Source organism: Betta splendens, chromosome 19 (genome assembly GCF_900634795.4).
Source record: "Betta splendens chromosome 19, fBetSpl5.4, whole genome shotgun sequence".
NCBI classification, from domain to species: Eukaryota; Metazoa; Chordata; class Actinopteri; order Anabantiformes; family Osphronemidae; genus Betta; species Betta splendens.
In genome coordinates, this window is record NC_040898.2 from 6,525,219 (window position 1) to 6,546,051 (window position 20,833).

General features: G+C 45.7%; 1 protein-coding gene across 1 annotated transcript in view; it reads right to left on the reverse strand.

Annotated features, from left to right (window-relative positions):
- Positions 1-12,195: 12,195 nt before the first annotated feature.
- Positions 12,196-20,833, reverse strand: part of LOC114846248 (protein NLRC3-like) — a 50,675-nt gene continuing 42,037 nt past the window's right edge. Inside the window, exons 4-12 of the mRNA XM_055504135.1 lie at positions 19,442-19,555; positions 18,930-19,008; positions 18,543-18,771; positions 16,615-18,406; positions 16,258-16,431; positions 13,863-14,036; positions 13,324-13,497; positions 12,890-12,936; positions 12,196-12,770 (exon numbers count right to left, since the gene is read on the reverse strand). Of these exons, the coding sequence (XP_055360110.1) occupies positions 12,244-12,770; positions 12,890-12,936; positions 13,324-13,497; positions 13,863-14,036; positions 16,258-16,431; positions 16,615-18,406; positions 18,543-18,771; positions 18,930-19,008; positions 19,442-19,555 (3,310 nt within the window). The 3' untranslated portion in view covers positions 12,196-12,243. The remainder of the gene's footprint in view (positions 12,771-12,889; positions 12,937-13,323; positions 13,498-13,862; positions 14,037-16,257; positions 16,432-16,614; positions 18,407-18,542; positions 18,772-18,929; positions 19,009-19,441; positions 19,556-20,833) is intronic.

A 20,833-nucleotide genomic window follows, 5' to 3' on the forward strand; every position in this document is an offset into this window, starting at 1 on the left:
ACTCCTTGATACACTGAGTTACTCAGTGTTTTTTTCATTTTCTTCCTCTATCTTACTGTACATGCCATCATCGTATTTCATGTTAATATGGGGCAGTGATCTGTAACGGCTGTGAGCGCGGATTGTCCCTTGCCGGACACCGTACATAAGGTTCCACCGTTGTGGATTTTAATGTTTTCTATGCTTTACTGTATGTTGAAAGGCGAGCACCTGTTATCTTGTAATAGATAAAGTTCAGCCTTCCATCGGGGGCATGTATTTAGTGTTACATTTGTATAAGACACTACACTATGTTGTGGTATTGAAATGTATATGTTTGCAAGGTGTGAGTGTGTGAGTGAATGCTTGTCTGTCTATGTTGCCCTGCGATGGACTGGCGACCTGTCCAGGGTGTACCCTGCCTCTCGCCCGTAGCCAGCTGGGATAGGCTCCAGCACCCCGTGACCCCGCACTAGGGAGTAAGCGGTTAAGAAAATGGATGGATGGATGGATGTTTGCACTAAGCAAGTGAATTTGTTGTTTTCACATGGTGTGGCCGGACATTAACTTTGCATCAGTTGTGTATGACTGTTTTGTGTTTAATATATGAATATTTTGTTGTGTATATAAATATTTGGTATGGTTTTGTTTCATTTTTTTTTCATTTAAGTGTGAATGATGAAATGTGACTATCACATAAGATGAAAAACAATAGAGACATTTATAATAGGATGACCACAGGGTAATTTAGACATGTTTGGTAGGAGTGACTAAAAATAAACTACGTGTCTGTGTTACAGGTCGTGGTGGAGACGCTGTAGAACTAAGAGTCTTGCGCAGAGAATGAAGCCCCAGTGGCTTTAAACAACAATGGTTCGTACTCCAAGACTGATAAAAATGGGCTTGTTTATGTCATTATGTCATTAATAATATTATTTCTAATTTTGAGTTTTGTTTTGATTTTTTTTCCCTCTGAACACTGAACACAACTAATAATAAAACACACAGCCTCATGACCAAGAGTTCTGACATCCTGCACCTTCAGCCACAGATACAACCATTGACTTTAGAGACATTTTACCTTAATTCTAGGTGGGAACCTTTCAAAGATCAAATCTCACCCTGTCTAATTGAGCTCATAACCTCTAAGCCATTAAAGACTTGAACTCTTTACTTTCTTTCTTTTACCTTAAGTGTCCTATTTTAAAGCCTAAATCACAAAATAATGCTAAACCTTTTTAAGGCCTTGTCATCAAGTAAACTGTAAATACAACCTTAAACATATTACTCAGAAAGATAAGATGCTTTCAAGTCCTTTTTGTCCAAATAAACTGTAAATACAACACTGAACATGTCACAACCTGAACAGAGCAGTGGCTCAGAGGTTAAGAGGTTGTTATTGTGAAGTTGAAAGTTCAAATTTTGCATGATTCTAGAAGCTTTTAGACACTGCTCTCAAAGTGTAGGCTTAAAAGCACGCCAGAAGCATCTCTAAGTGTGAAGGGTTCCTCAGTGGTGCACTGGGTAAGACGATGAGCATAAGTCGCAAGGCGTGCAGACCTCATGATTGAATCCTGGGCACTGCTGGTTCCTGGACCACACAACAGTCCTGAAGGGACTCCAGGGGCGTGTCCCCCCTGCGTTTCCAGAGAGGTGGAAAGGTTATGAAACTGAAAGGTAAAACCAACTAGAATTTTGATTTTGAATGACTAAAACAGTTGTAAAGGTTGGAAGGAATCATAGCCAACATACTAACATAGCAAAACATTTGGAAGTAAAGGTTAAATAGTGTGTGGTGTTTGTCAGTTAATGCTTGAGAATAGAGAAATTCTTATTATATTAAAGCACACAATCTGGAATCAACTTTAGCTACTGGCTGGATGGAGATTTGATCAATGATCAGTGTGTTTGCAAGAAAAACAGTGAAAAAAGCTTCTCCCTCACATACACTTCAAATAAAATTAAATGAAATGATTCACAGAAAGATCAAAAAATGTGAGCAATAACAGCAATAACAGAGGACAATGAAAGAAAAGAAAAGAAAAGAAAATCAAAATCCAGCTGGGGAGATCAGGACATACAGCAGAGGTTTAATGCAAATATTACACAATCAAGTTGCTGCCTTGTGAGTTGTCGGTAGTGTAGTTTCTACTTTTCTGGTTAGTTTTGTCAAGTAGTCAGCATTTTGTGGATTCCAGAAAAAAAGAAGCATATGAATAAAATACATATTCTTACATTTGTCTGTGCAAATAGAACTAAGAGGGATGGAATTAAACCTTTCTATTCGTATGGATCTCTACTTTAGTGGCATCCTTCTGTATTCAAACATTGTACTAATAACATGCTGTCAGGTTTGGATGGAGAGTCAGTTGTAGCCATTTACTAATGTTGTATTTATTGTATTACCAATAAAAAACATTTATATATAAATATAGATATATCTATTTGTGGTCTGCAATTCTTGCCCTTAGTTTTTAATTGTCAAGCAGGATCCAATGCACTGTCAATGTTCAGTTTTCTACTTGTGTGAAGTTCTGTTGACATTTCTATGGTTTTGTTTTTCTTTAGTTCAGCTACTGAATGTAACTTCGAAAACTCTTAAACTTTTTAGGTAGATGTTTTTATATACATACAGTAATCTGTAAATTATAAACATGTAGATGATATAGCAAAATGTTTCTGACAATATGCTGGACTTCTTCTTCTTCTGATGACCCAAACAGACTGTAATGCCTTGGCCAGACGAGAAGAAAAGAGAGGAAGGAAATGAGAATTAAAAAAATGGAGGCGGACGAGGGAAGCATTTAAAAATAACACCAGTTCTCTGCAGCCTTAGGGATCTGAAGGGAGAAACTTCAATGTAAATGCTACGGGATCAGTCCCAATCTTTGTCAGCCAGTGTCACGGATCGGCAGATAAAGGACCCACATGCCGAGGCAGGATTATGTTCAAACACAGATTTATTGCTATAAGCGGAGTCAGACGGTCCAGGTCATACACTAAAGGCTCAGCAAAAAGGTACAAAGGGGAGCGGGCGATCTCGAGTCCAGTACGCAGGCGAGGTTCGATACGCGGAAGATCTTCGCTAAGGTACAGACAGGGATTAAGCGAACTCACGGTCAGTTGGTTAGTCTAGGTGCAGACAGTAAACGACGGTCAAGGCAAACAGGGAAAATACGCGACGAACACGGACACGAAACTCATGAAACTCGGAAACTAACGAAACTCAGGAGACACAAGAAACTCGGGATACTCAGGAAACACAAACGACGATCTGGCGGGGAACTGAGGACACAGGTGGTGGTTAAATACTACGTGACTTGATTACTGATACTAAACAGGTGTGTGTAATGAAGACCGGTACTGACAGGGAACAGCTGTGACAACGGGTAAACAGGAAGTAAAGCAGGAACAGAAACAGAAACCGGGAGTGCTACCAAAATAAAACCGGAAATGGAAACTGGAACCAAAATAAAACAAGGAACAGAGCCGGAACCTGACAGTACCCCTCCCCCTAGGGCGTCTTCCACGGCGCCCACGGAAGCCCCCCCCCCAAACCAGGGCGGGCGGAGGGCGGTCCCAGGAGGAGGGACCGAATCCCACCCCCTCAAGGCAACCAAGCAGGGTGGGTGGAGGGAGGACCGGAGGAGGGTCAAATCAAGAGTCCACAACACAAAAACAGAAAGTCCACGGCCAGGAAAACGCAGAGTCCAGGAATTCCCTCACGGAGGGTGGAGACGCGGCGAGATTCTGCACAGCCGTCGCTGAGGCAGGGGGCCACACCCAGTGCCCTTGGGCTGGGCCAGCGTCCACGGGGACCCCCCCGAGCGGCGATGTCCTCCAGGCGGACGCTGATCCAGGAGGCTGAGGAGTCGAGGCGGACGGCGCCGCAGGAGGCAGCGCCATCCAAGCAGCAGGGTGCGCCGAGGGTGAGGCCACCAGTCCGGCAGCAGAGACAGAGACGAGGCAGGAACCAGAGGCGAAGACAGACGTGGAGACGAGGCAGGAACCAGAGGCGAAGACAGACGTGGAGACGAGGCAGGAACCAGAGGCGAAGACAGACGTGGAGACGAGGCAGGAACCAGAGGCGAAGACAGACGTGGAGACGAGGCAGGAACCAGAGGCGAAGACAGACGTGGAGACGTCCTCCTTGGACCACCGCGACGAGAAACAGGAACCAGCGGCGTCCTCCTTGGACCACCGCGACGAGAAACAGGAACCAGCGGCGTCCTCCTTGGACCACCGCGACGAGAAACAGGAACCAGCGGCGTCCTCCTTGGACAACCGCGACGAGAAACAGGAACCAGCGGCGTCCTCCTTGGACCACCGCGACGAGACACAGGAACCAGCGGCGTCCACCCTGGACCACCGCGACGAGACACAGGAACCAGCGGCGTCCACCCTGGACCACCGCGACGAGACACAGGTGCAGATGCGGCCGGGGCCGGGCCGCCAGGAACCGATGCAGGTGCGGCCGGAGCCGAGCCGCCAGGAACCGATGCAGGTGCGGCCGGAGCCGAGCCGCCAGGAACCGATGCAGGTGCGGCCGGAGCCGAGCCGCCAGGAACCGATGGAGCTGCGACGGGCGCGACCCCCTCCTGGAGGTCCGCCGGGACTGCGGCGGGCGCGACCCCCTCCTGGAGGTGCGCAGGAACTGCAGCTGGCGCGACCCCGTCCTGGAGGTGCGCAGGAACTGCAGCTGGCGCGACCCCGTCCTGGAGGTGCGCAGGAACTGCAGCTGGCGCGACCCCGTCCTGGAGGTGCGCAGGAACTGCAGCTGGCGCGACCTCCTCCTGGAGGTGCGCAGGAACTGCAGCTGGCGCGACCTCCTCCTGGAGGTGCGCAGGAACTGCAGCTGGCGCAACCTCCTCCTGGAGGTGCGCAGGAGCTGCAGCAGGCGCAGCCTCCTCCTGGAGGCCGGCGGGCGCTGCGGCTCCGAGGGTGACAGGAACTGGAACGGCCGCAACATGGCCGACAGGGACTGGGACAGGAACTGGAACGGCCGCAACATGGCCGACAGGGACTGGAACAGGAACTGGAACGGCCGCAACATGGCCGACAGGGACTGGAACAGGGACTGGAACGGCCGCAACATGGCCGACAGGAACAGGAACGACCTCTACTTGGCCGACAGGAACAGGAACGACCTCTACTTGGCCGACAGGAACAGGAACGACCTCTACTTGGCCGACAGGAACAGGAGCGGCGTCCTTACTAGAGCCGGCGGCGCTGCTCTCAGGCTCCCCACTGGAGCCGGCGGCGCTGCTCTCAGGCTCCCCACTGGAGCCGGCGGCGCTGCTCTCAGGCTCCTCACTGGAGCCGGCCGCGCTGCTCTCAGGCTCCTCACTGGAGCCGGCAGCGACTGAGACGGCGTCTACTCCGGAGCCGGCTTGGCTGCTTGCAACCGCCGAGCTCGACGGAGCAGACGTCGGGCCTGATCGGGTGTGCCTAGCACCCGTTCGACAGGTGGTGTCCTCTGACTGGGACAAGACCTGTGCGTGACTGGACTGAACTGGGACAGGACTCGACTGTACTGGGACAGGACTCGACTGGACGGGGGCCTGGACTCGACTGGACTGGGCTCGACTGGGCTGAAACCTGGACTGGGCTCGACTGGGCTGAAACCTGGACTGGGCTCGACTGGGCTGAAACCTGGACTGGGCTCGACTGGGCTGAAACCTGGACTGGGCTCGACTGGGCTAGAACAAGAGCGTGGCGAGGCTGGACTGCGACTGGAGACTGGGCAAAACACGGCTGAACTGGAGACTGGGCAAAACACGGCTGAACTGGAGACTGGGCAAAACACGGCTGAACTGGAGACGGGGGACCGCATGAGAGCAGGAAATCCTCCCAGCGGGGCAAACATGGAGCTGGGCAGGTCGCTGCAGACACGATGGTCCGACGGGGCGGGGAGGAGGAAACCGAAACCATCGGCGGTGCGACCGGCGCTGGCGTGGTGCGGAGCGCGTCACTGAGCTCATCGAATCTTGTGCACAATCGCTCATAGAGGCGACGAACACTGGGGCGCTCTAACACGCTGTCCTCGTCCTCCAGCGTCAAAATCGCGACCTCCACGGCGCTGCGCTGGTTTTTCGGATCGAGCGCCCTTCGGTAATCCTCCGCGAGGATTTTAAAATAAACACGTAGGTCGCTGGGTAGCTCGGCGCAGGTGAACTCCATACTCCCTCGGGTGAATAATACGCGCCGTAAAAAAGAAACAGGAAAAAACAGTCACTGACCTAACCGGAGGCTGAGTGCTGGCTGGGTCCAAGTGTGGCCAGATCGTTCTGTCACGGATCGGCAGATAAAGGACCCACATGCACAGCACCGAGGCAGGATTATGTTCAAACACAGATTTATTGCTATAAGCGGAGTCAGACGGTCCAGGTCATACACTAAAGGCTCAGCAAAAAGGTACAAAGGGGAGCGGGCGATCTCAAGTCCAGTACGCAGGCGAGGTTCGATACACGGAAGATCTTGGCTAAGGTACAGACAGGGATTAAGCGAACTCACGGTCAGTTGGTTAGTCCAGGTGCAGACAGTAAACGACGGTCAAGGCAAACAGGGAAAATACGCGACGAACACGGACACGAAACTCATGAAACTCGGAAACTAACGAAACTCAGGAGACACAAGAAACTCGGGATACTCAGGAAACACAAACGACGATCTGGCGGGGAACTGAGGACACAGGTGGTGGTTAAATACTACGTGACTTGATTACTGATACTAAACAGGTGTGTGTAATGAAGACCGGTACTGACAGGGAACAGCTGTGACAACGGGTAAACAGGAAGTAAAGCAGGAACAGAAACAGAAACCGGGAGTGCTACCAAAATAAAACCGGAAATGGAAACTGGAACCAAAATAAAACAAGGAACAGAGCCGGAACCTGACAGCCAGGGGTTTTAAAAATGTATAAACGCAAGGAGACGTGGCGCAGAAAAAGATGGGGAAAGTAAATATATTTCAAATGGCGGAAATAACAGGCACTTCCATTTGTCTCTGAGAACAGACGCTGGGTCTCCACTGTAGAGCTTCCTACTGCAGGTCAAAACCACGGAGAGTCTGATCTACCTTCTTTACCTCTTGTGACGTGTGTGCGGATTCAGAATATTATAAATCATGTCCCATGATCATTGTTTAATGTGAAAAACAAAATGTGACATTGTTATTGTCTGTGTTCAATGTATAATGTTACAATATGTTCCACTCACTGGCATTTTATTAGGTTCACCTGCTATTGGGGAGGTTTCATTATGTGGTGGCACATGACACACTCCAGTGTGAGTTCACAATAATAACCAGTAAGAATGAGACGATGGACGTGTAAAACAGTCCCATTAATAGCAGGGTTGTCATGTTGAACGGACTTAGACTGTGCAGACGTACCTAATAAAGTGGCCGGTGAGTGTTTATCATTTCAGATCGTACATATATGCAAGAGTCATGCGAGAGGATATGAACCTTCAAAACTCTGTAGTCACTTAGAAATTAGTTTTTGACAGAAAATCGGATTTTCGATTAATCAATATATTAAAGAGATCCAGTGTAAAGCTTGTTAATACTGTCTTCTAATGAAAGCCAGTGTTCAGATAGCAGTCAATGAAAGAAGTGCCAACGTTTACTGTGTTGATGCTTCCGTTGGCTCAGCTCAGATGTGTGTAGGAATACAGACAGCTGTCTTTTTAACCAATGAAATCCCTTCATTTGTTGTGTGTGATATATTGAAATGATCCTAGTTGACTGTATGTTGGAGCCCTTCGTATGAGGCAGTGGGTCATGACCAGATGTTTACTCCTCATCATCGTCTTTATTCTTTCTTGTCCAGTTTATCTTTGCAAACAAACTTGGACTCTCGTGTTATTCTTTTGACGACTGTGGCTCAGTGTGAGGCCTTTCAGTCGTACATCCCAGGTATGCAAATGCATTTATTTCTCTCTCTCAGCTGAGCGTGTGCGGCCGGCGGCTTTGTTTTCAGTGTCGTGGACGAACCCCTGGAGGAACGTCTTAAAGCATCACAGACTGGGACTGAACCACTGCGGGTGCATCCTGCAGACGGACTTTTTTTTTTTTAAAAACTCTCTCCACCCCATCGCTCGGCAGAAGAACTCCCTGCGGTGGGATGAACTAACGGATACAGAACGGACTGGTTGCATAAACACGGCGGGAGAAACCGAAGCGAGACTTTATGGACAACAAACAAAAAATGAAAAGCAACTAACGATGTCAATCTTTGGAGATTCAGGACCCCTCTGATCTCTGACATGTTCTTTTGATTCTGATTTCCCCCCCGCTCTTTCACTTAATAGTTAAGACCTTTGTCCTGTTTACATGTACTGTAAGTGCTCTCTATCCATCACCCACTGGAGAGATTAAACGGTGTGAAGCAGCATTCATTCTAGCTCTGGTATTCTCTACGGCTGATTACTGTACCCTTCTGTTTAAGCCAGCATGCTGTCCTTACTGTGACCCCCGAGGCCTCCCACCTCCCATCCACATCCTCTCCAAGAAACCCCTGCCTTAAATTAAACAAAAACACCCACAGAAAAACTAGGGCGTCGAACCTTTACCTGCATTACAGTACACAGACTTAATGTTCCCTACACTTCCTACCAAAACAGTCAGTATGTGTGTTTTCCTCTTTGTATTGTGTATACCTCAGATAAAAGTCCAAAGCAGCTATTATTATCTGACACTTCCTGGCAACCAGACCCTCCATCCTCCACTCCCAGTCTAAAGCCTATAGAGCCTGACTACAGCTACAGTTCAGCCAAAACCACACCTACCTCCACCATAAAGGCCACAGTATACTTGCTGCAGAGACAGTTTTTGTGTGGGTTCGACCTAAAGGCTGCATATGAACGCTTCCCCTGTGTGACCGATTATGCATTATCAGCTTAAAGCTCACGCCACAGCGGTACGTTTTCTTTAATGGTTATATCTATCATTGCAGCTATTGTATTTCTTTAAGTAAAGTTCTGGTAAACAGTGTGAAGTGAGGCTACAAATGCAGTTCTTTCTTCCAAATTGGTTTTAAATTAAACGCAAATTAATTTACTTGTTGGTTATGATTATGTGTTTATTTCCTGTGAGATCTGTCTCAGTGAGCACAAACATAAAGACTATGCATCAAGCATAAATGTTAAAAAACATTTAAATATTTATAATTGATATATACATATATATGTGTATAAGCTGCACTATCAGCCTGTGTGGAAACAGGAACAAGTGGGCGAGACGTTCTGCCTTCAAACAAGGCGTGAACATGTGGGAAGCTACAGGCTGCAACAGCTGGATGTGGAGCATTGTTGTGATGATGGAAGAGCCAGTCTTTCCTGTTTCCAGTTGTTTTCAGCTCATCTGAGCTTCGCAAAACTTGGTCCGTTCGGATGCTCTGACGCTTTCAATTAAGTATACTGTTACCTTTAAAACCCATGTCATTCCCCAAGCCTCAGCAGCCTCCCTGTCCTATGCAGATCCCCGAAGCAAAAACGTCTGAATGCTGATTATTAAGTAAAAACTGAAAGAAAAACTGAATTCTTCCATTCTGTTTGTATTTGTGGGCTTTTTTTTTCTCATTCGTCAGGTTGTGGCTCCAGTGTTGCTTTATTCTTTATGTATCCTCCCTTCTTCTTCCTGATCAGTAGTGGAACATTGTATTACTGTACATTACACAAACAAAGAGATCCTGATGTCTAATTGCAGCTTCAGTTAATCAAATAGTTTTTTTGTTTGTTTTTTTTGTTTTGTTCTAGGTATTTTTAGATTTTTACCTGGTTATTGTTTCTGTATGCTCTCAATCTGCTTCAACAAATATGGTTTATTATATATGATTATCATAACTATTGTTACAGTTATTGCTACCACAGCTATTATTAATAAACACTTCTTTCCTCAGTAACTCTGTCCTGTTGTTATTTAAAGTCTTTGAGCATGAGCAGCACAAATTCATAACACATGACAATAAAAAATTGAAAGGTATGCAAAACAAAAGGGACAGAAAAACAGATCTTTAAGCATTTTAAAACATAATTTAGACAAGATTTAGTTAGAGACAACTCATTTGACTACATGCAGTGTTCAGCTTACTCTGATATTTAGATAAATGGCTCCTTCTAGTGGCAGTTCCACACTCTGACACCACCACATGCTCAGAATCATCAGTGGTGTGAATGCAATATAAATACACCTGTACCTGTGGTACAAATTATGCAAACTTCTCCTAATACCAGGACCTCTGCTCCTTTTAAGCCCCAGTGGCTACAGGGATTCACTGGGAGCTTTAGGCTTTAGACTCCATCGTCCCAAAGTCGAATAAAGCCAATGCCATCGTCAAATGTCTTCGTTTAGTGGATGCCATAGACAGTCTATTTGAGGTAAAACTTGCTGCCCTTTGTTTATTATGTACTGTAACAACGTGCAGCTATCTGTCTGAAGTGTCACAGAACCCATGTAATGATGATAATATGGATGATTGACTAGAGAAGCGTTAGGGACTGATAAAGCTTTAATACTAGTCAGTGGTGCAATAAATTAACTTCTGTGTTGTTAAGGTAAATAAACAGATTTAATTATAGTAACTGATTCATAAAATAAATTCCCTTTCATTTATGTAGTCTCTTCAGAGCAAATATGTCAGCCAAAATACGTCACTTCCAGAAATATGCACACTGAACCATCCGAACCATCTCTTAGTTATAAATTCAGATGCTGGTCAACCTCCTTAATACACTGAGTTACTCACTGTTCTTTTCTTTTTCTCCCTCTAACTTACATGCCACCATCGTATTTCATGTTAATATAAAACAGGGATCTGTAACGGCCGCTAGATGACGCTGTTACGCTGCTGTAATAGGGCTGTGAGCGCGGAATGTCCCTTGCCGGACACTGTACTGTCGTGGATTCTAACGTTTTCTATGTTTTTTGTTGACAGGCGAGCTGTTGTCTTGTAATAGATAAAGTTCTTCTATCCATCTGAGGCATGTATTTAGTGGTACATTTGTATAAGACACTGCACTATGTCGTGGTATAGAAATGTATATGTTTGCGCTAAGCAAATTAATGTGTTGTTGTCACATAGAGTCGCCTGACTGTAACTTAGCCTCAGTTAAGTAGGACTGTTTTGTAATTAATCTATGAATGTTTTCTGTGTACATGAATATTTTGTATGACTTTGTTTCGTTCATATTTCATTCAAGTGAGCGGATTAAAGTTGTACGATAAGATGAGTTTCACTCTATGACCGATAGGTGGCGGTACTGCACCTTTAAGGATACTGTCCGCTGTCTCATCTGCGGTTCGTCTGTTAACTGACGTTTGCTTCCCTCCTGCTTGTTTCAGCTGCTGTCAGCGTGTCTGGCCATCGCTCCGACAGCTTTTCTCAACCAGTGCTGTAGAGGAGGGAAAGACAGGTTAACTAGTGGGTCAAGGTGCTGTTGATTTGGGTGCAAACAGTGGCAGACGCGACATCGCACTCAGCATTTAAAGCTGCTCTGCTCATACTGAATTACACATTACCGTCTGGTATAAAAGTACACGCAAGCACACCACTCATGTAATAGTATTATTTGACAAATGCGACTGCAACTTAAAACTGACTGTCATGACTCATTAGTAGAGTAACAGACATCAGATCAAAAAGAATAGAGACAAGGTTTATTATTTAAGGCCTGAATCCCAAAATAATGCTAGATGTTTTTAAGGTCTTGTTGTGAAGTAAACGGTAAATACAACCTTAACCATATTATTCCGAGAGATAAGATGCTGCTGCTGTAAAGACAGGTTGTTGGTTCAAGTCCTCCATACCCGTAGATGCTTTCAAGTTCTTTTTGTCCAAATAAACTATAAATACAACATTGAACATGCCACAACTTGAACAGAGCAGTGGCTCAGAGGTTAAGAGGTTGTTCTTGTAAAGTTAGGTTGAGGGTTCAAATCTTGCATGATTCTAGAAACTTTTAGACGCTGCTCTCAAAGTGTAGGCTTAAAAGCACGCCAGAAGCATCTCCAAATGTGAAGGGTTCCTCAGTGGTTTAGTGGGTAAGACGATGAGCGTAAGTCGCAAGGCGTGCAGACCTCATGATCGAATCCTGGGCACTGCTGGTTCCTGGACCACACAACAGTCCTGAAGGGACTCCAGGGGGGGCCGTGTTACATACATGTTTATTATAGCACACAATCTGGAGATTTGATCAATCATGATTTAATGGACTGAACTATGTTCCACAGTGACAACGTTTCTCTGACAGGATCAAACTCTCACTAGGACACATCACACAGAGACACTGAGGAACCAGGATACAAGAACCCAAACCCAGGATAAAGAGGTTCAGTGAATGTGGTGTTGAAGGTGTGAAGGTGGATCAGTTTGTCAGAGGAGACTCTGTAGAAGGACAGAGAACCAGCAGGACAGTCCACATACACTGATACTCTGTCAGACACAGAGGAGGAGATGAATGTTACTATGTTATTGTGTCTGACATAGTAACCATCATCAGAGCAGCTCAGACTCCAGGACTGATCGTTGAATCCAAACCAACAGTCTTTACTGCGTCCTTTCCTTCTGATTCCTCTGTAACTCAATGATATATGAACTCTTCCTCTCCACTCAACCTCCCAGTAACAGCAACCAGTCAGACCATTACTACACAGCAGCTGAGGCCAGTCAAATCTGTCTGGATGATCAGGATATGACTGATCCTCCTCCACACGTGTCACCTTCCTGTTGTTGTCACACAGTTGTAAGTATCTGTTCACTGTGTTTGTGTCGATAGTGAGTTGACAGAAATCTGATGGAGAGAACAAGAGACAATCCAGCTGCAGTTATTGATCTATCATCAGTTTGATGATGACTCATGACAGTTTGAAGATGGTTGAATGTTGCTGATCTCAGTAAAAACACACTTACACTTGCTCAGACCTGGTGTCAACCATCGGACTCCACCAGGCTCCACCCTGAAAGGAGGAGGGGGTCAGAGACATGCAGACATGGACATTACATGGCTCTCACACACACATTGTTGTAGGATTGTGTTCAGATGGAGGCTTGTATGTAGGGATGGACATTCAGCAACAACTAAGGAGTTGGATTCTTGTCTTGGAATCTACGGAGCAGGAGGTGACGTGGAGTAAAGCTTTGACTTCTCTGTTTCACTTCATCACTTTTGGTGTCAGATACCTGCTTTCAGTCTCACTCTGTCACCACCAAACTAATGTGACACCACAGAAAGCAAAGTCTGAATGTGTTTATTATCACACACTCCAAGGTTGGGTTCTAAGTTCATAAAGCTCCACATCCCTACTTGCTCCTCCATCAGACACTGTGTGTAGTTGTGTCCATACCTGAGAGTGTCCAGTCTCCAGTGTGGATCCTTGACTCCAGCAGACAGCAGCTCCACTCCTGAGTCTCCTGGATGATTGTAGCTCAGGTCCAGCTCTCTCAGATGGGAGGGGTTGGAGCTCAGAGCTGAGGCCAGAGAGACACAAGCTTCCTCTGAGAGCAGACAGCCTGACAGCCTGAACACACACAATGTTAAAGCACACTTACATACTACAGTTTGGATTAGAGGCACATTTGATCATCTACAGTGGAGAGAAACACTAGGAACTGTTTAATAGGTTCCTGCTTGAAATGTGATCTGATCATCAGCAAAGTGGCAATGAGAGTCTGGAAATTGGAGTTAGATACTGAAAAACCTGGTGAACAAGCAGTAAAACAAAGATGGAGGAGTTGAAATCATTTCACATCTCATTTAAAACATGTGATTAAACAGAAATTTGAAGTTTTTTGACCCCTCCACAGTTTAGACTTCCTGCCTGTTTAATAACTTGGTTCTGTAGTTTGAGCTCATTAAATGACTTTACAGGACATGAATTCTGACCTGAGAGTCTCCAGTCGACAGTGAGGACTCTTCAGTCCAACAGACAGTAGCTTCACTCCTGAATTCTGCAGGTTGTTGTTACTCAGGTCCAGTTCTCTCAGACTAGAGGACTGAGAGCTGAGAACTGAGGACAGAGCTTCACAGCTTCTCTCTGACAGGTCACACACACTCAGTCTGAAAGATGAAGATGTGGGTTAAGATGGAAATGAAAACATTCAGTGTCTCATGGTGTCGTCATGATTTTCTCAGCAACATCTTTGTGTATTTGTTGTGATTTATTGGTTTGTTCCATGACGCCTTGATGGAGACAGAACCAACAATATGATCCTGACTGAAATGTTTCTGTCTAAACTCTGATAAACAAACTTTAAGGTCTCGTCTGCTCTTAATGGTCGAAGCTTCAACCTCCAGTTTCTCTGTGTCTGTGTTCAGTCACTGGACAGAGACAGAGGAGGAACTTTCTCATCACATGTTAAATGTGTGGTTAGTGGATCTCACAGCACAGATGCTGTCATTCACCTGGATGTGGCTTCATCTTCTCAGACCATGTAGTGATTTAAAGAGAAAGTTGGTGCAGCAACAGTTTGGTTCTGCTGAGCAGAGGTTTCTCCTTCTGCTCTGTCATGTGTCTCACACTCACTCTCTCTGAGAACATGTTGAACTCAACGATCATCTGAAGACAACTGTCAATAACATCAACACATTTAACTTTTAAGCTCACACAGAACTAAAAAATGGAGTCTGACCTCAGAGTCTCCAGTCGACAGTGACGACTCTCAATAAGACCACACAGATGCTTCACTGATGAATCCTGCAGGTTGTTGTTACTCAGCTCCAGTTGTGTCAGATGTGACGGGTTGGACTTCAGAGCTGAGACCAGAGAATCACAGCTGATCTCTGACAAATTGCAGCCACTCAATCTGAAAAAAGAATCAAAGATGAAACAGTAGAAAACAAAGAGCCAGTTGAAACCATTCAGTGTTTCATCATGTGTTTGGAGCTGAAGACGCTTCAGAAAGTAGACGTTTAGAACTTAGGAGGTCCAAACATCAGAACCAACAGGATGCAGGTTAAAACAGTAACAAAGACTCATTAATATTAATGACAACACGCTGCTGCTTCAGCTCAGATGTCATAACTCAGGTTCTGGACAGGTACTTCTTCTACTGACAAAACAACATCATAACAGAAACATTTTATACTGAGGGAACATTTAATAGAGTCAAACAAGCAGATCCAGAACTTCTGATTACAGGGTCTTGGGTTTGAATATTTGGGTCAGAACCAACATGATGAAGCCTTAGAAAAGTGTTGGAGCATCAGTTACTAATCATTCAACTTGGTTTTGTTTTCATTCTCAGGAATGAAATAAAATAATGAAACAAGGACTGAATCAAACTAAATCTAAACAGAACGGATGAAAGCACAGAAGCACAAAACAGACTTTACCATTAAAACTCTAAGTGTGGATCAGTAGAAAATTAGCCTCATGTTTCAGCACAACGTTGACATCAAGCTCACACAGAACTAAAACATGGCGTCTGACCTCAAAGTCTCCAGTCGACAGTGACGACTCTCCAGAAAACCACACAGATGCTTCACTGATGAATCCTGCAGGTTGTTGTTAGTCAGGTCCAGTCGTGTCAGATGTGATGGGTTGGACTTCAGAGCTGAGACCAGAGAATCACAGCTGATCTCTGACAAACTGCAGCCACCTAATCTGAATAAAGAATAAAATACGTGGATCAAAGCATTAATAATGAGTCATATTTGTCCTGATCACTGATGTTTAGGCTAAAATGAGCAGAGTGACTTTGTACTTGTGTTGTTGTGTTGTCATGATCTCAGCTTCTACACATCATCCACATGTCAGTACAACATTTATACACCTGTTGATGTCACCACTGATTCACAAGCTGCTGCTGGAACCAGTAGAAAACCAGGCATGTTCATCATTCATTCATTTCATTCATCGTCTTCTCTCTATATCTGAACTACTCTGTGTCATCTGATGGAAAATGTTCAGACTAATGTTTGGCTCAAATCCCAAATCATCTTTAGAACTGATCCCAGTCAGATGAATGTTCTCCCCTCAGCCTCATATTCATGCTCCTGTTTCCTGCTTGTGTCTCTATAAAGTGACATCATTATCTGACAGGAAGCATCACACACAGGTTCAAGTGTCGCCTGTTGTCAAATCAATCAAAGACTTCGGTTACAGGTACTGTACACGCCATCATAATGTCACACACTACAACCACTCCTGATGGCAAAGGAGATAGATATTGACAAACCTAGAAAAAAATCAATGAAATGAGAAACACGTCTGGTTTAAACCATTAAATATGAAGTACAAAAGATTGTCAAATGAAAGAACACACTGAAAAATCTTGACCTGAGAGTCTCCAGTCGACAGTGAGGACTCTTCAGTCCAGCAGACAGTAGCTTCACTCCTGAATCCTGCAGGTTGTTGTTACTCAGGTCCAGTTCTCTCAGACTAGAGGACTGAGAGCTGAGAACTGAGGACAGAGCTCCACAGCTTCTCTCTGACAGGTTACAGCGACTCAGTCTGGTGAGACAGTAATGAACATAAATTGTAATCAAAATGAAACATGAACAACACTAAAAAAAGCTACGCAAATTCAGTCGAGCAGAGAAAGGTAACCACATTTATACTCACGTCTCTCATTCAAAACAGTCCTGATTAAATAAATAGTACAGTCAACATTTAGAAGCTTTACAAAATACTTACAGTGCTGTGTTGGAAGCTTTGACCACAGGCAGCAACCTCAGAAGAGCCTCCTCTGAAGCAAAGAATTTATTCAGCTCAAATACTTCAAGATCATTTGCTGAAGACAATAAGATGAAAACCAGAGCTGACCACTGGGCAGGAGACAGTTTATCTGTGGAGAGACTTCCTGATTTCAGATAGTCTTGGATCTTCTCTACTAGAGAACAATCATTCAGCTCATTCAGACAGTGGAAGAGGTTGATGCTTTTCTCTGCAGAAGGAAACTCTGTGATTTTCTTCTTGATGTACTGAACTGTGTCCTGATTGGTTTGTAAATTACTTCTCATTCGTGTCATCAAACCTTGTAAGAATGACTGGTTTTTCTCAAGAGAAAATCCCAGGAGGAAGCGGAGGACCAGATCCAGGTGTCCATTTGGACTCTCTAAAGCCTTGTCCACAGCACCACGGTAGAACTGTGAAGTTCTATGTTTCATCATAAAATATTTAAACCAGGATATTTGTGACAGCAGGTTGACTCCAGAGTTGATGAAGGTCAGATGGACATGAAGAGCAGCCAGAAACTCCTGAACACTCAGATGGATGAAGCAGAACACCTTGTCCTGATACAGCCCTTTTTCCTCTTTAAACACCTGTGTGAACACCCCTGAATAAACTGAGGCTGCTCTGACATCGATGCCACACTCTGTCAGGTCTGACTCATAGAAGATCAGGTTTCCTTTCTGCAGCTGCTCAAAAGCCAGTTTTCCCAGAGACTTAATCATTTTCTTGCTCTTTTTATTCCAGAGTGGATCTGTCTCAGCTCCTCCATCATACTTGATGTTCTTCACTTTGGTCTGAACCACCAGGAAGTGGATGTACATCTCCGTCAGGGTCTTGGGCAGCTCTCCTCCCTCTCTGGTTTCCAGCAGATCCTCCAGAACCGTAGCAGTGATCCAGCAGAAGACTGGGATGTGGCACATGATGTGGAGGCTTCGTGACGTCTTGATGTGGGACATGATTGTTGTGGCCTGCTGCTCATTTCTGAACCTCTTCCTGAAGTACTCCTCCTTCTGTGGGTCAGTGAACCCTCTGACCTCTGTCACCATGGCAACACACCCAGGAGGGATCTGATTGGCTGCTGCAGGTCGTGTGGTGATCCAGAGGCGAGCAGAGGGAAGCAGGTTCCCCCTGATCAGGTTTGTCAGCAGCACATCCACTGAGGTGGATTCTGTGACATCAGTCAGGGTTTTAGTCTTGTTGAAGTCCAGGGGAAGTCGACGCTCATCCAGACCATCTAAGATGAAAACAACCTGGAAGTGTTCAAACCTGCAGATTCTTGCTGCTTTGGTTTCAGTGAAGAAGTGATGAACAAGTTCCACCAAGCTGAACTTTTGCTCTTTCAGCACATTCAGCTCTCTGAATGTAAATGGAAATGTGAAGTGTATGTCCTGGTTGGCTTTGCCTTCAGCCCAGTCCAGAGTGAACTTCTGTGTTAGGACTGTTTTCCCAATGCCAGCCACTCCCTTTGTCATCACTGTTCTGATGGCTCCAGCTCTTCCAGCTGAGCCTTTAAAGACGTCTTCTGGTCTGATGCTTGTTTCTGCTCTGTCTGGTTTCCTGGAGGCTGTTTCAATCTGTCTGACCTCATGTTCATCGTTGACCTCTCCAGTCCCTCCCTCTGTGATGTAGAGCTCTGTGTAGATCTGGTTCAGAAGGGTTGGCTTTCCTGCTTTAGCGATGCCTTCAAAGACACACTGGAACTTCTGCTTCAGGTGAGATTTAAGTTGATCCTGACAAACTGCAGCAGAAGATCCTGAATGAACAAACAAATGGTTATGATTCATGAAGATAGAAGAATGATAATTTGGTCCACATATGAAAAAAAAATTAACTCAAGACATCAGTAATTGTGTGATTGCTTCTCTGATTATGTAGATAAATCCTCTTACTGCTCTGCAGACAGTCAGCCAGCTCCTCCTGCTTCATCCTCCTCAGGAAGTTCACTGTGATCTTCAGAAACGCGTCTCTGCTGCTACTCCTCTGCTCTTCATCATCACCATCCAACTCCTCTTCATCCTCCCTCTGACTCTCTAAGCATTCTGGGTAATCTGGATTCAGGACCTTCTGCATCTGCTTCAGCTCCTTCTTCACAAACATGACAATGTTTTCCTCCAGCAGCTGGAACAGAAACTAAATGAATGACCTGATCCAACTAAAACCATGGAGCCAAATATCAGATCCATGTTGGACACACTGACAATCCACTGGTCTAAAAAGTGCAGCATGGAGATGATTGGACACAACAGATGAACAGTAGTAGTTGTACATGTACAGACCATAAATATGGAGTCCAGGTGTGTTTGGTGCTGCTGGACAGACTGAGCACTGGGAACCTCTGAGATCTGCTGGTCCACTCTGTGGAGGAACCATGAAGAATGAGTCCACATAGAGACACACACAAGGTAAAGGTCCATGAAGCGATGAAGTGAACATCACAAATGAAGTTTCCAGTAGTAACTTCAATTTACTGCTGCAAGTGAAGAAGCTTCAAGACATTGGACCAAAACCTTCATGTAGAGACGTCAATAAACAGATTTGATCAGAGATGATCAGCTACTTCCTTTGATGTCAGCACTTCATTAAAAGAGGAGCAGCCTCTGAGACCCTCTACAGGATCAGAGCTTTAGCTACTGCTGGATGGAGATTTGATCAATGATCAGAGTGAAGAAAGCGTCTCCTTCACATCAACACTTCAAACACAAATCAACCAGAACAAGAAACAAATGTTTATCATCAGAGAAAGTTCACATCAAATTGTTCAGAATGATTCAAAGTGAAAACAACTCACTGTGACTGTGAAACAGGTTGGTCATTGAAATTATTATCAGCATCCTTCGACCGGTCGCTCTTGAAGGACACACAGCTGGGTCCAGGTCCATCATATCTTTGTCTCTGATGGGACCTGATAGAAAAACACCTACATGATGTAACACCGGCATCTCCACCTAATCAATGACGTGTGTGACTTAGCATACCATTACATACAGAGGCAGCCGGTAAAAGTGTCTACCCCCACCGTGTTTGGGTTTCAAATCTGCCGCGTCAGTGGCGGGTTTGTACTGCGGTAGGAGTGTGTTTGTCACGATCTGGGTTTTGTTTCTTGTTGTTTCCTCGTCTTATTTTGGTTCCAGGTTCCATTTCCGGTTTTATTGTGGTAGCACTCCCGGTTTCTGTTTCTGCTTTACTTCCTGTTATCAGTTCTGTTCTCCCTAGCTCATTACCCACACCTGTCTGTAATCAGTTAATCACTCACCTGTGTATTTAGTCAGCTCCTGTGTCCTTAGTTCCCTGCCAGATCGTCGTTCGTGTTTCTTGTTCCTCGTGTTTTGTTCTGGTTTTGCCTTGTGTATCCTGCCTGACCCTGGACTAACTACTGACCGTGAGTTTTGCTTTATCCCTGCCTGTACTTTCGCTGAGCCTACTGGTGTACCGAACCCTGCCTAGACATTGTATCAGAGATTGCCTGCTCCCTTGTTTTCTGCTTACTGAACTCTTCCGTGTATGACCTGGACTGCCCGACCCTGCCTTGAGAAATAAACCTGCGTTTAATATTCATCTTGCCTCGGTGCTGTGCATGTGGGTCCTTTATCTGCCGTTCCGTGACAGAACGATCTGGCCAGACTTGGACCCAGCCAGCACTCAGCCTCCGGTCAGGTCAGTAACTGTTTTTCTCGCTCCTTTTTTTTTAACGGCGAGTATAATCCACCCGAGGGAGCATGGAGTTCACCTGTGCCGAGCTACCTAGCGAGCTACGAGTTTATTTTAAGATCCTCGCGGAGGATTACCGACGGGCGGTTACCCCGAAGAACCAGCGCAGCGCCGTGGAGGTGGCGATATTGACGCTGGAGGACGATGACAGTGTGTTAGAGCGTCCCAGTGTTCGTCGCCTCTATGAGCGACTGTGCGCTAGGTCTGATGAACTAAGCGACGCGCTCCGCACCACGCCAGCGCCGGTCGCACCGCCGAAGGTTTCGGTTTCCTTCTCCCCGCCCCGTCGGACCGTTGTGTCTGCATCAACCTGCCCAGCTCCATGTTTGTTCCGCTGGGAGGATTCCCTGCATTCATGCGGTCCCCCGTCTCCAGTTCAGACGCGAGCTGTTCAGTCTCCAGCCCAGTCGAGCCCAGTTCAGTCTCCAGCCCAGTCGAGCCCAGTTCAGTCTCCAGCCCAGTCGAGCCCAGT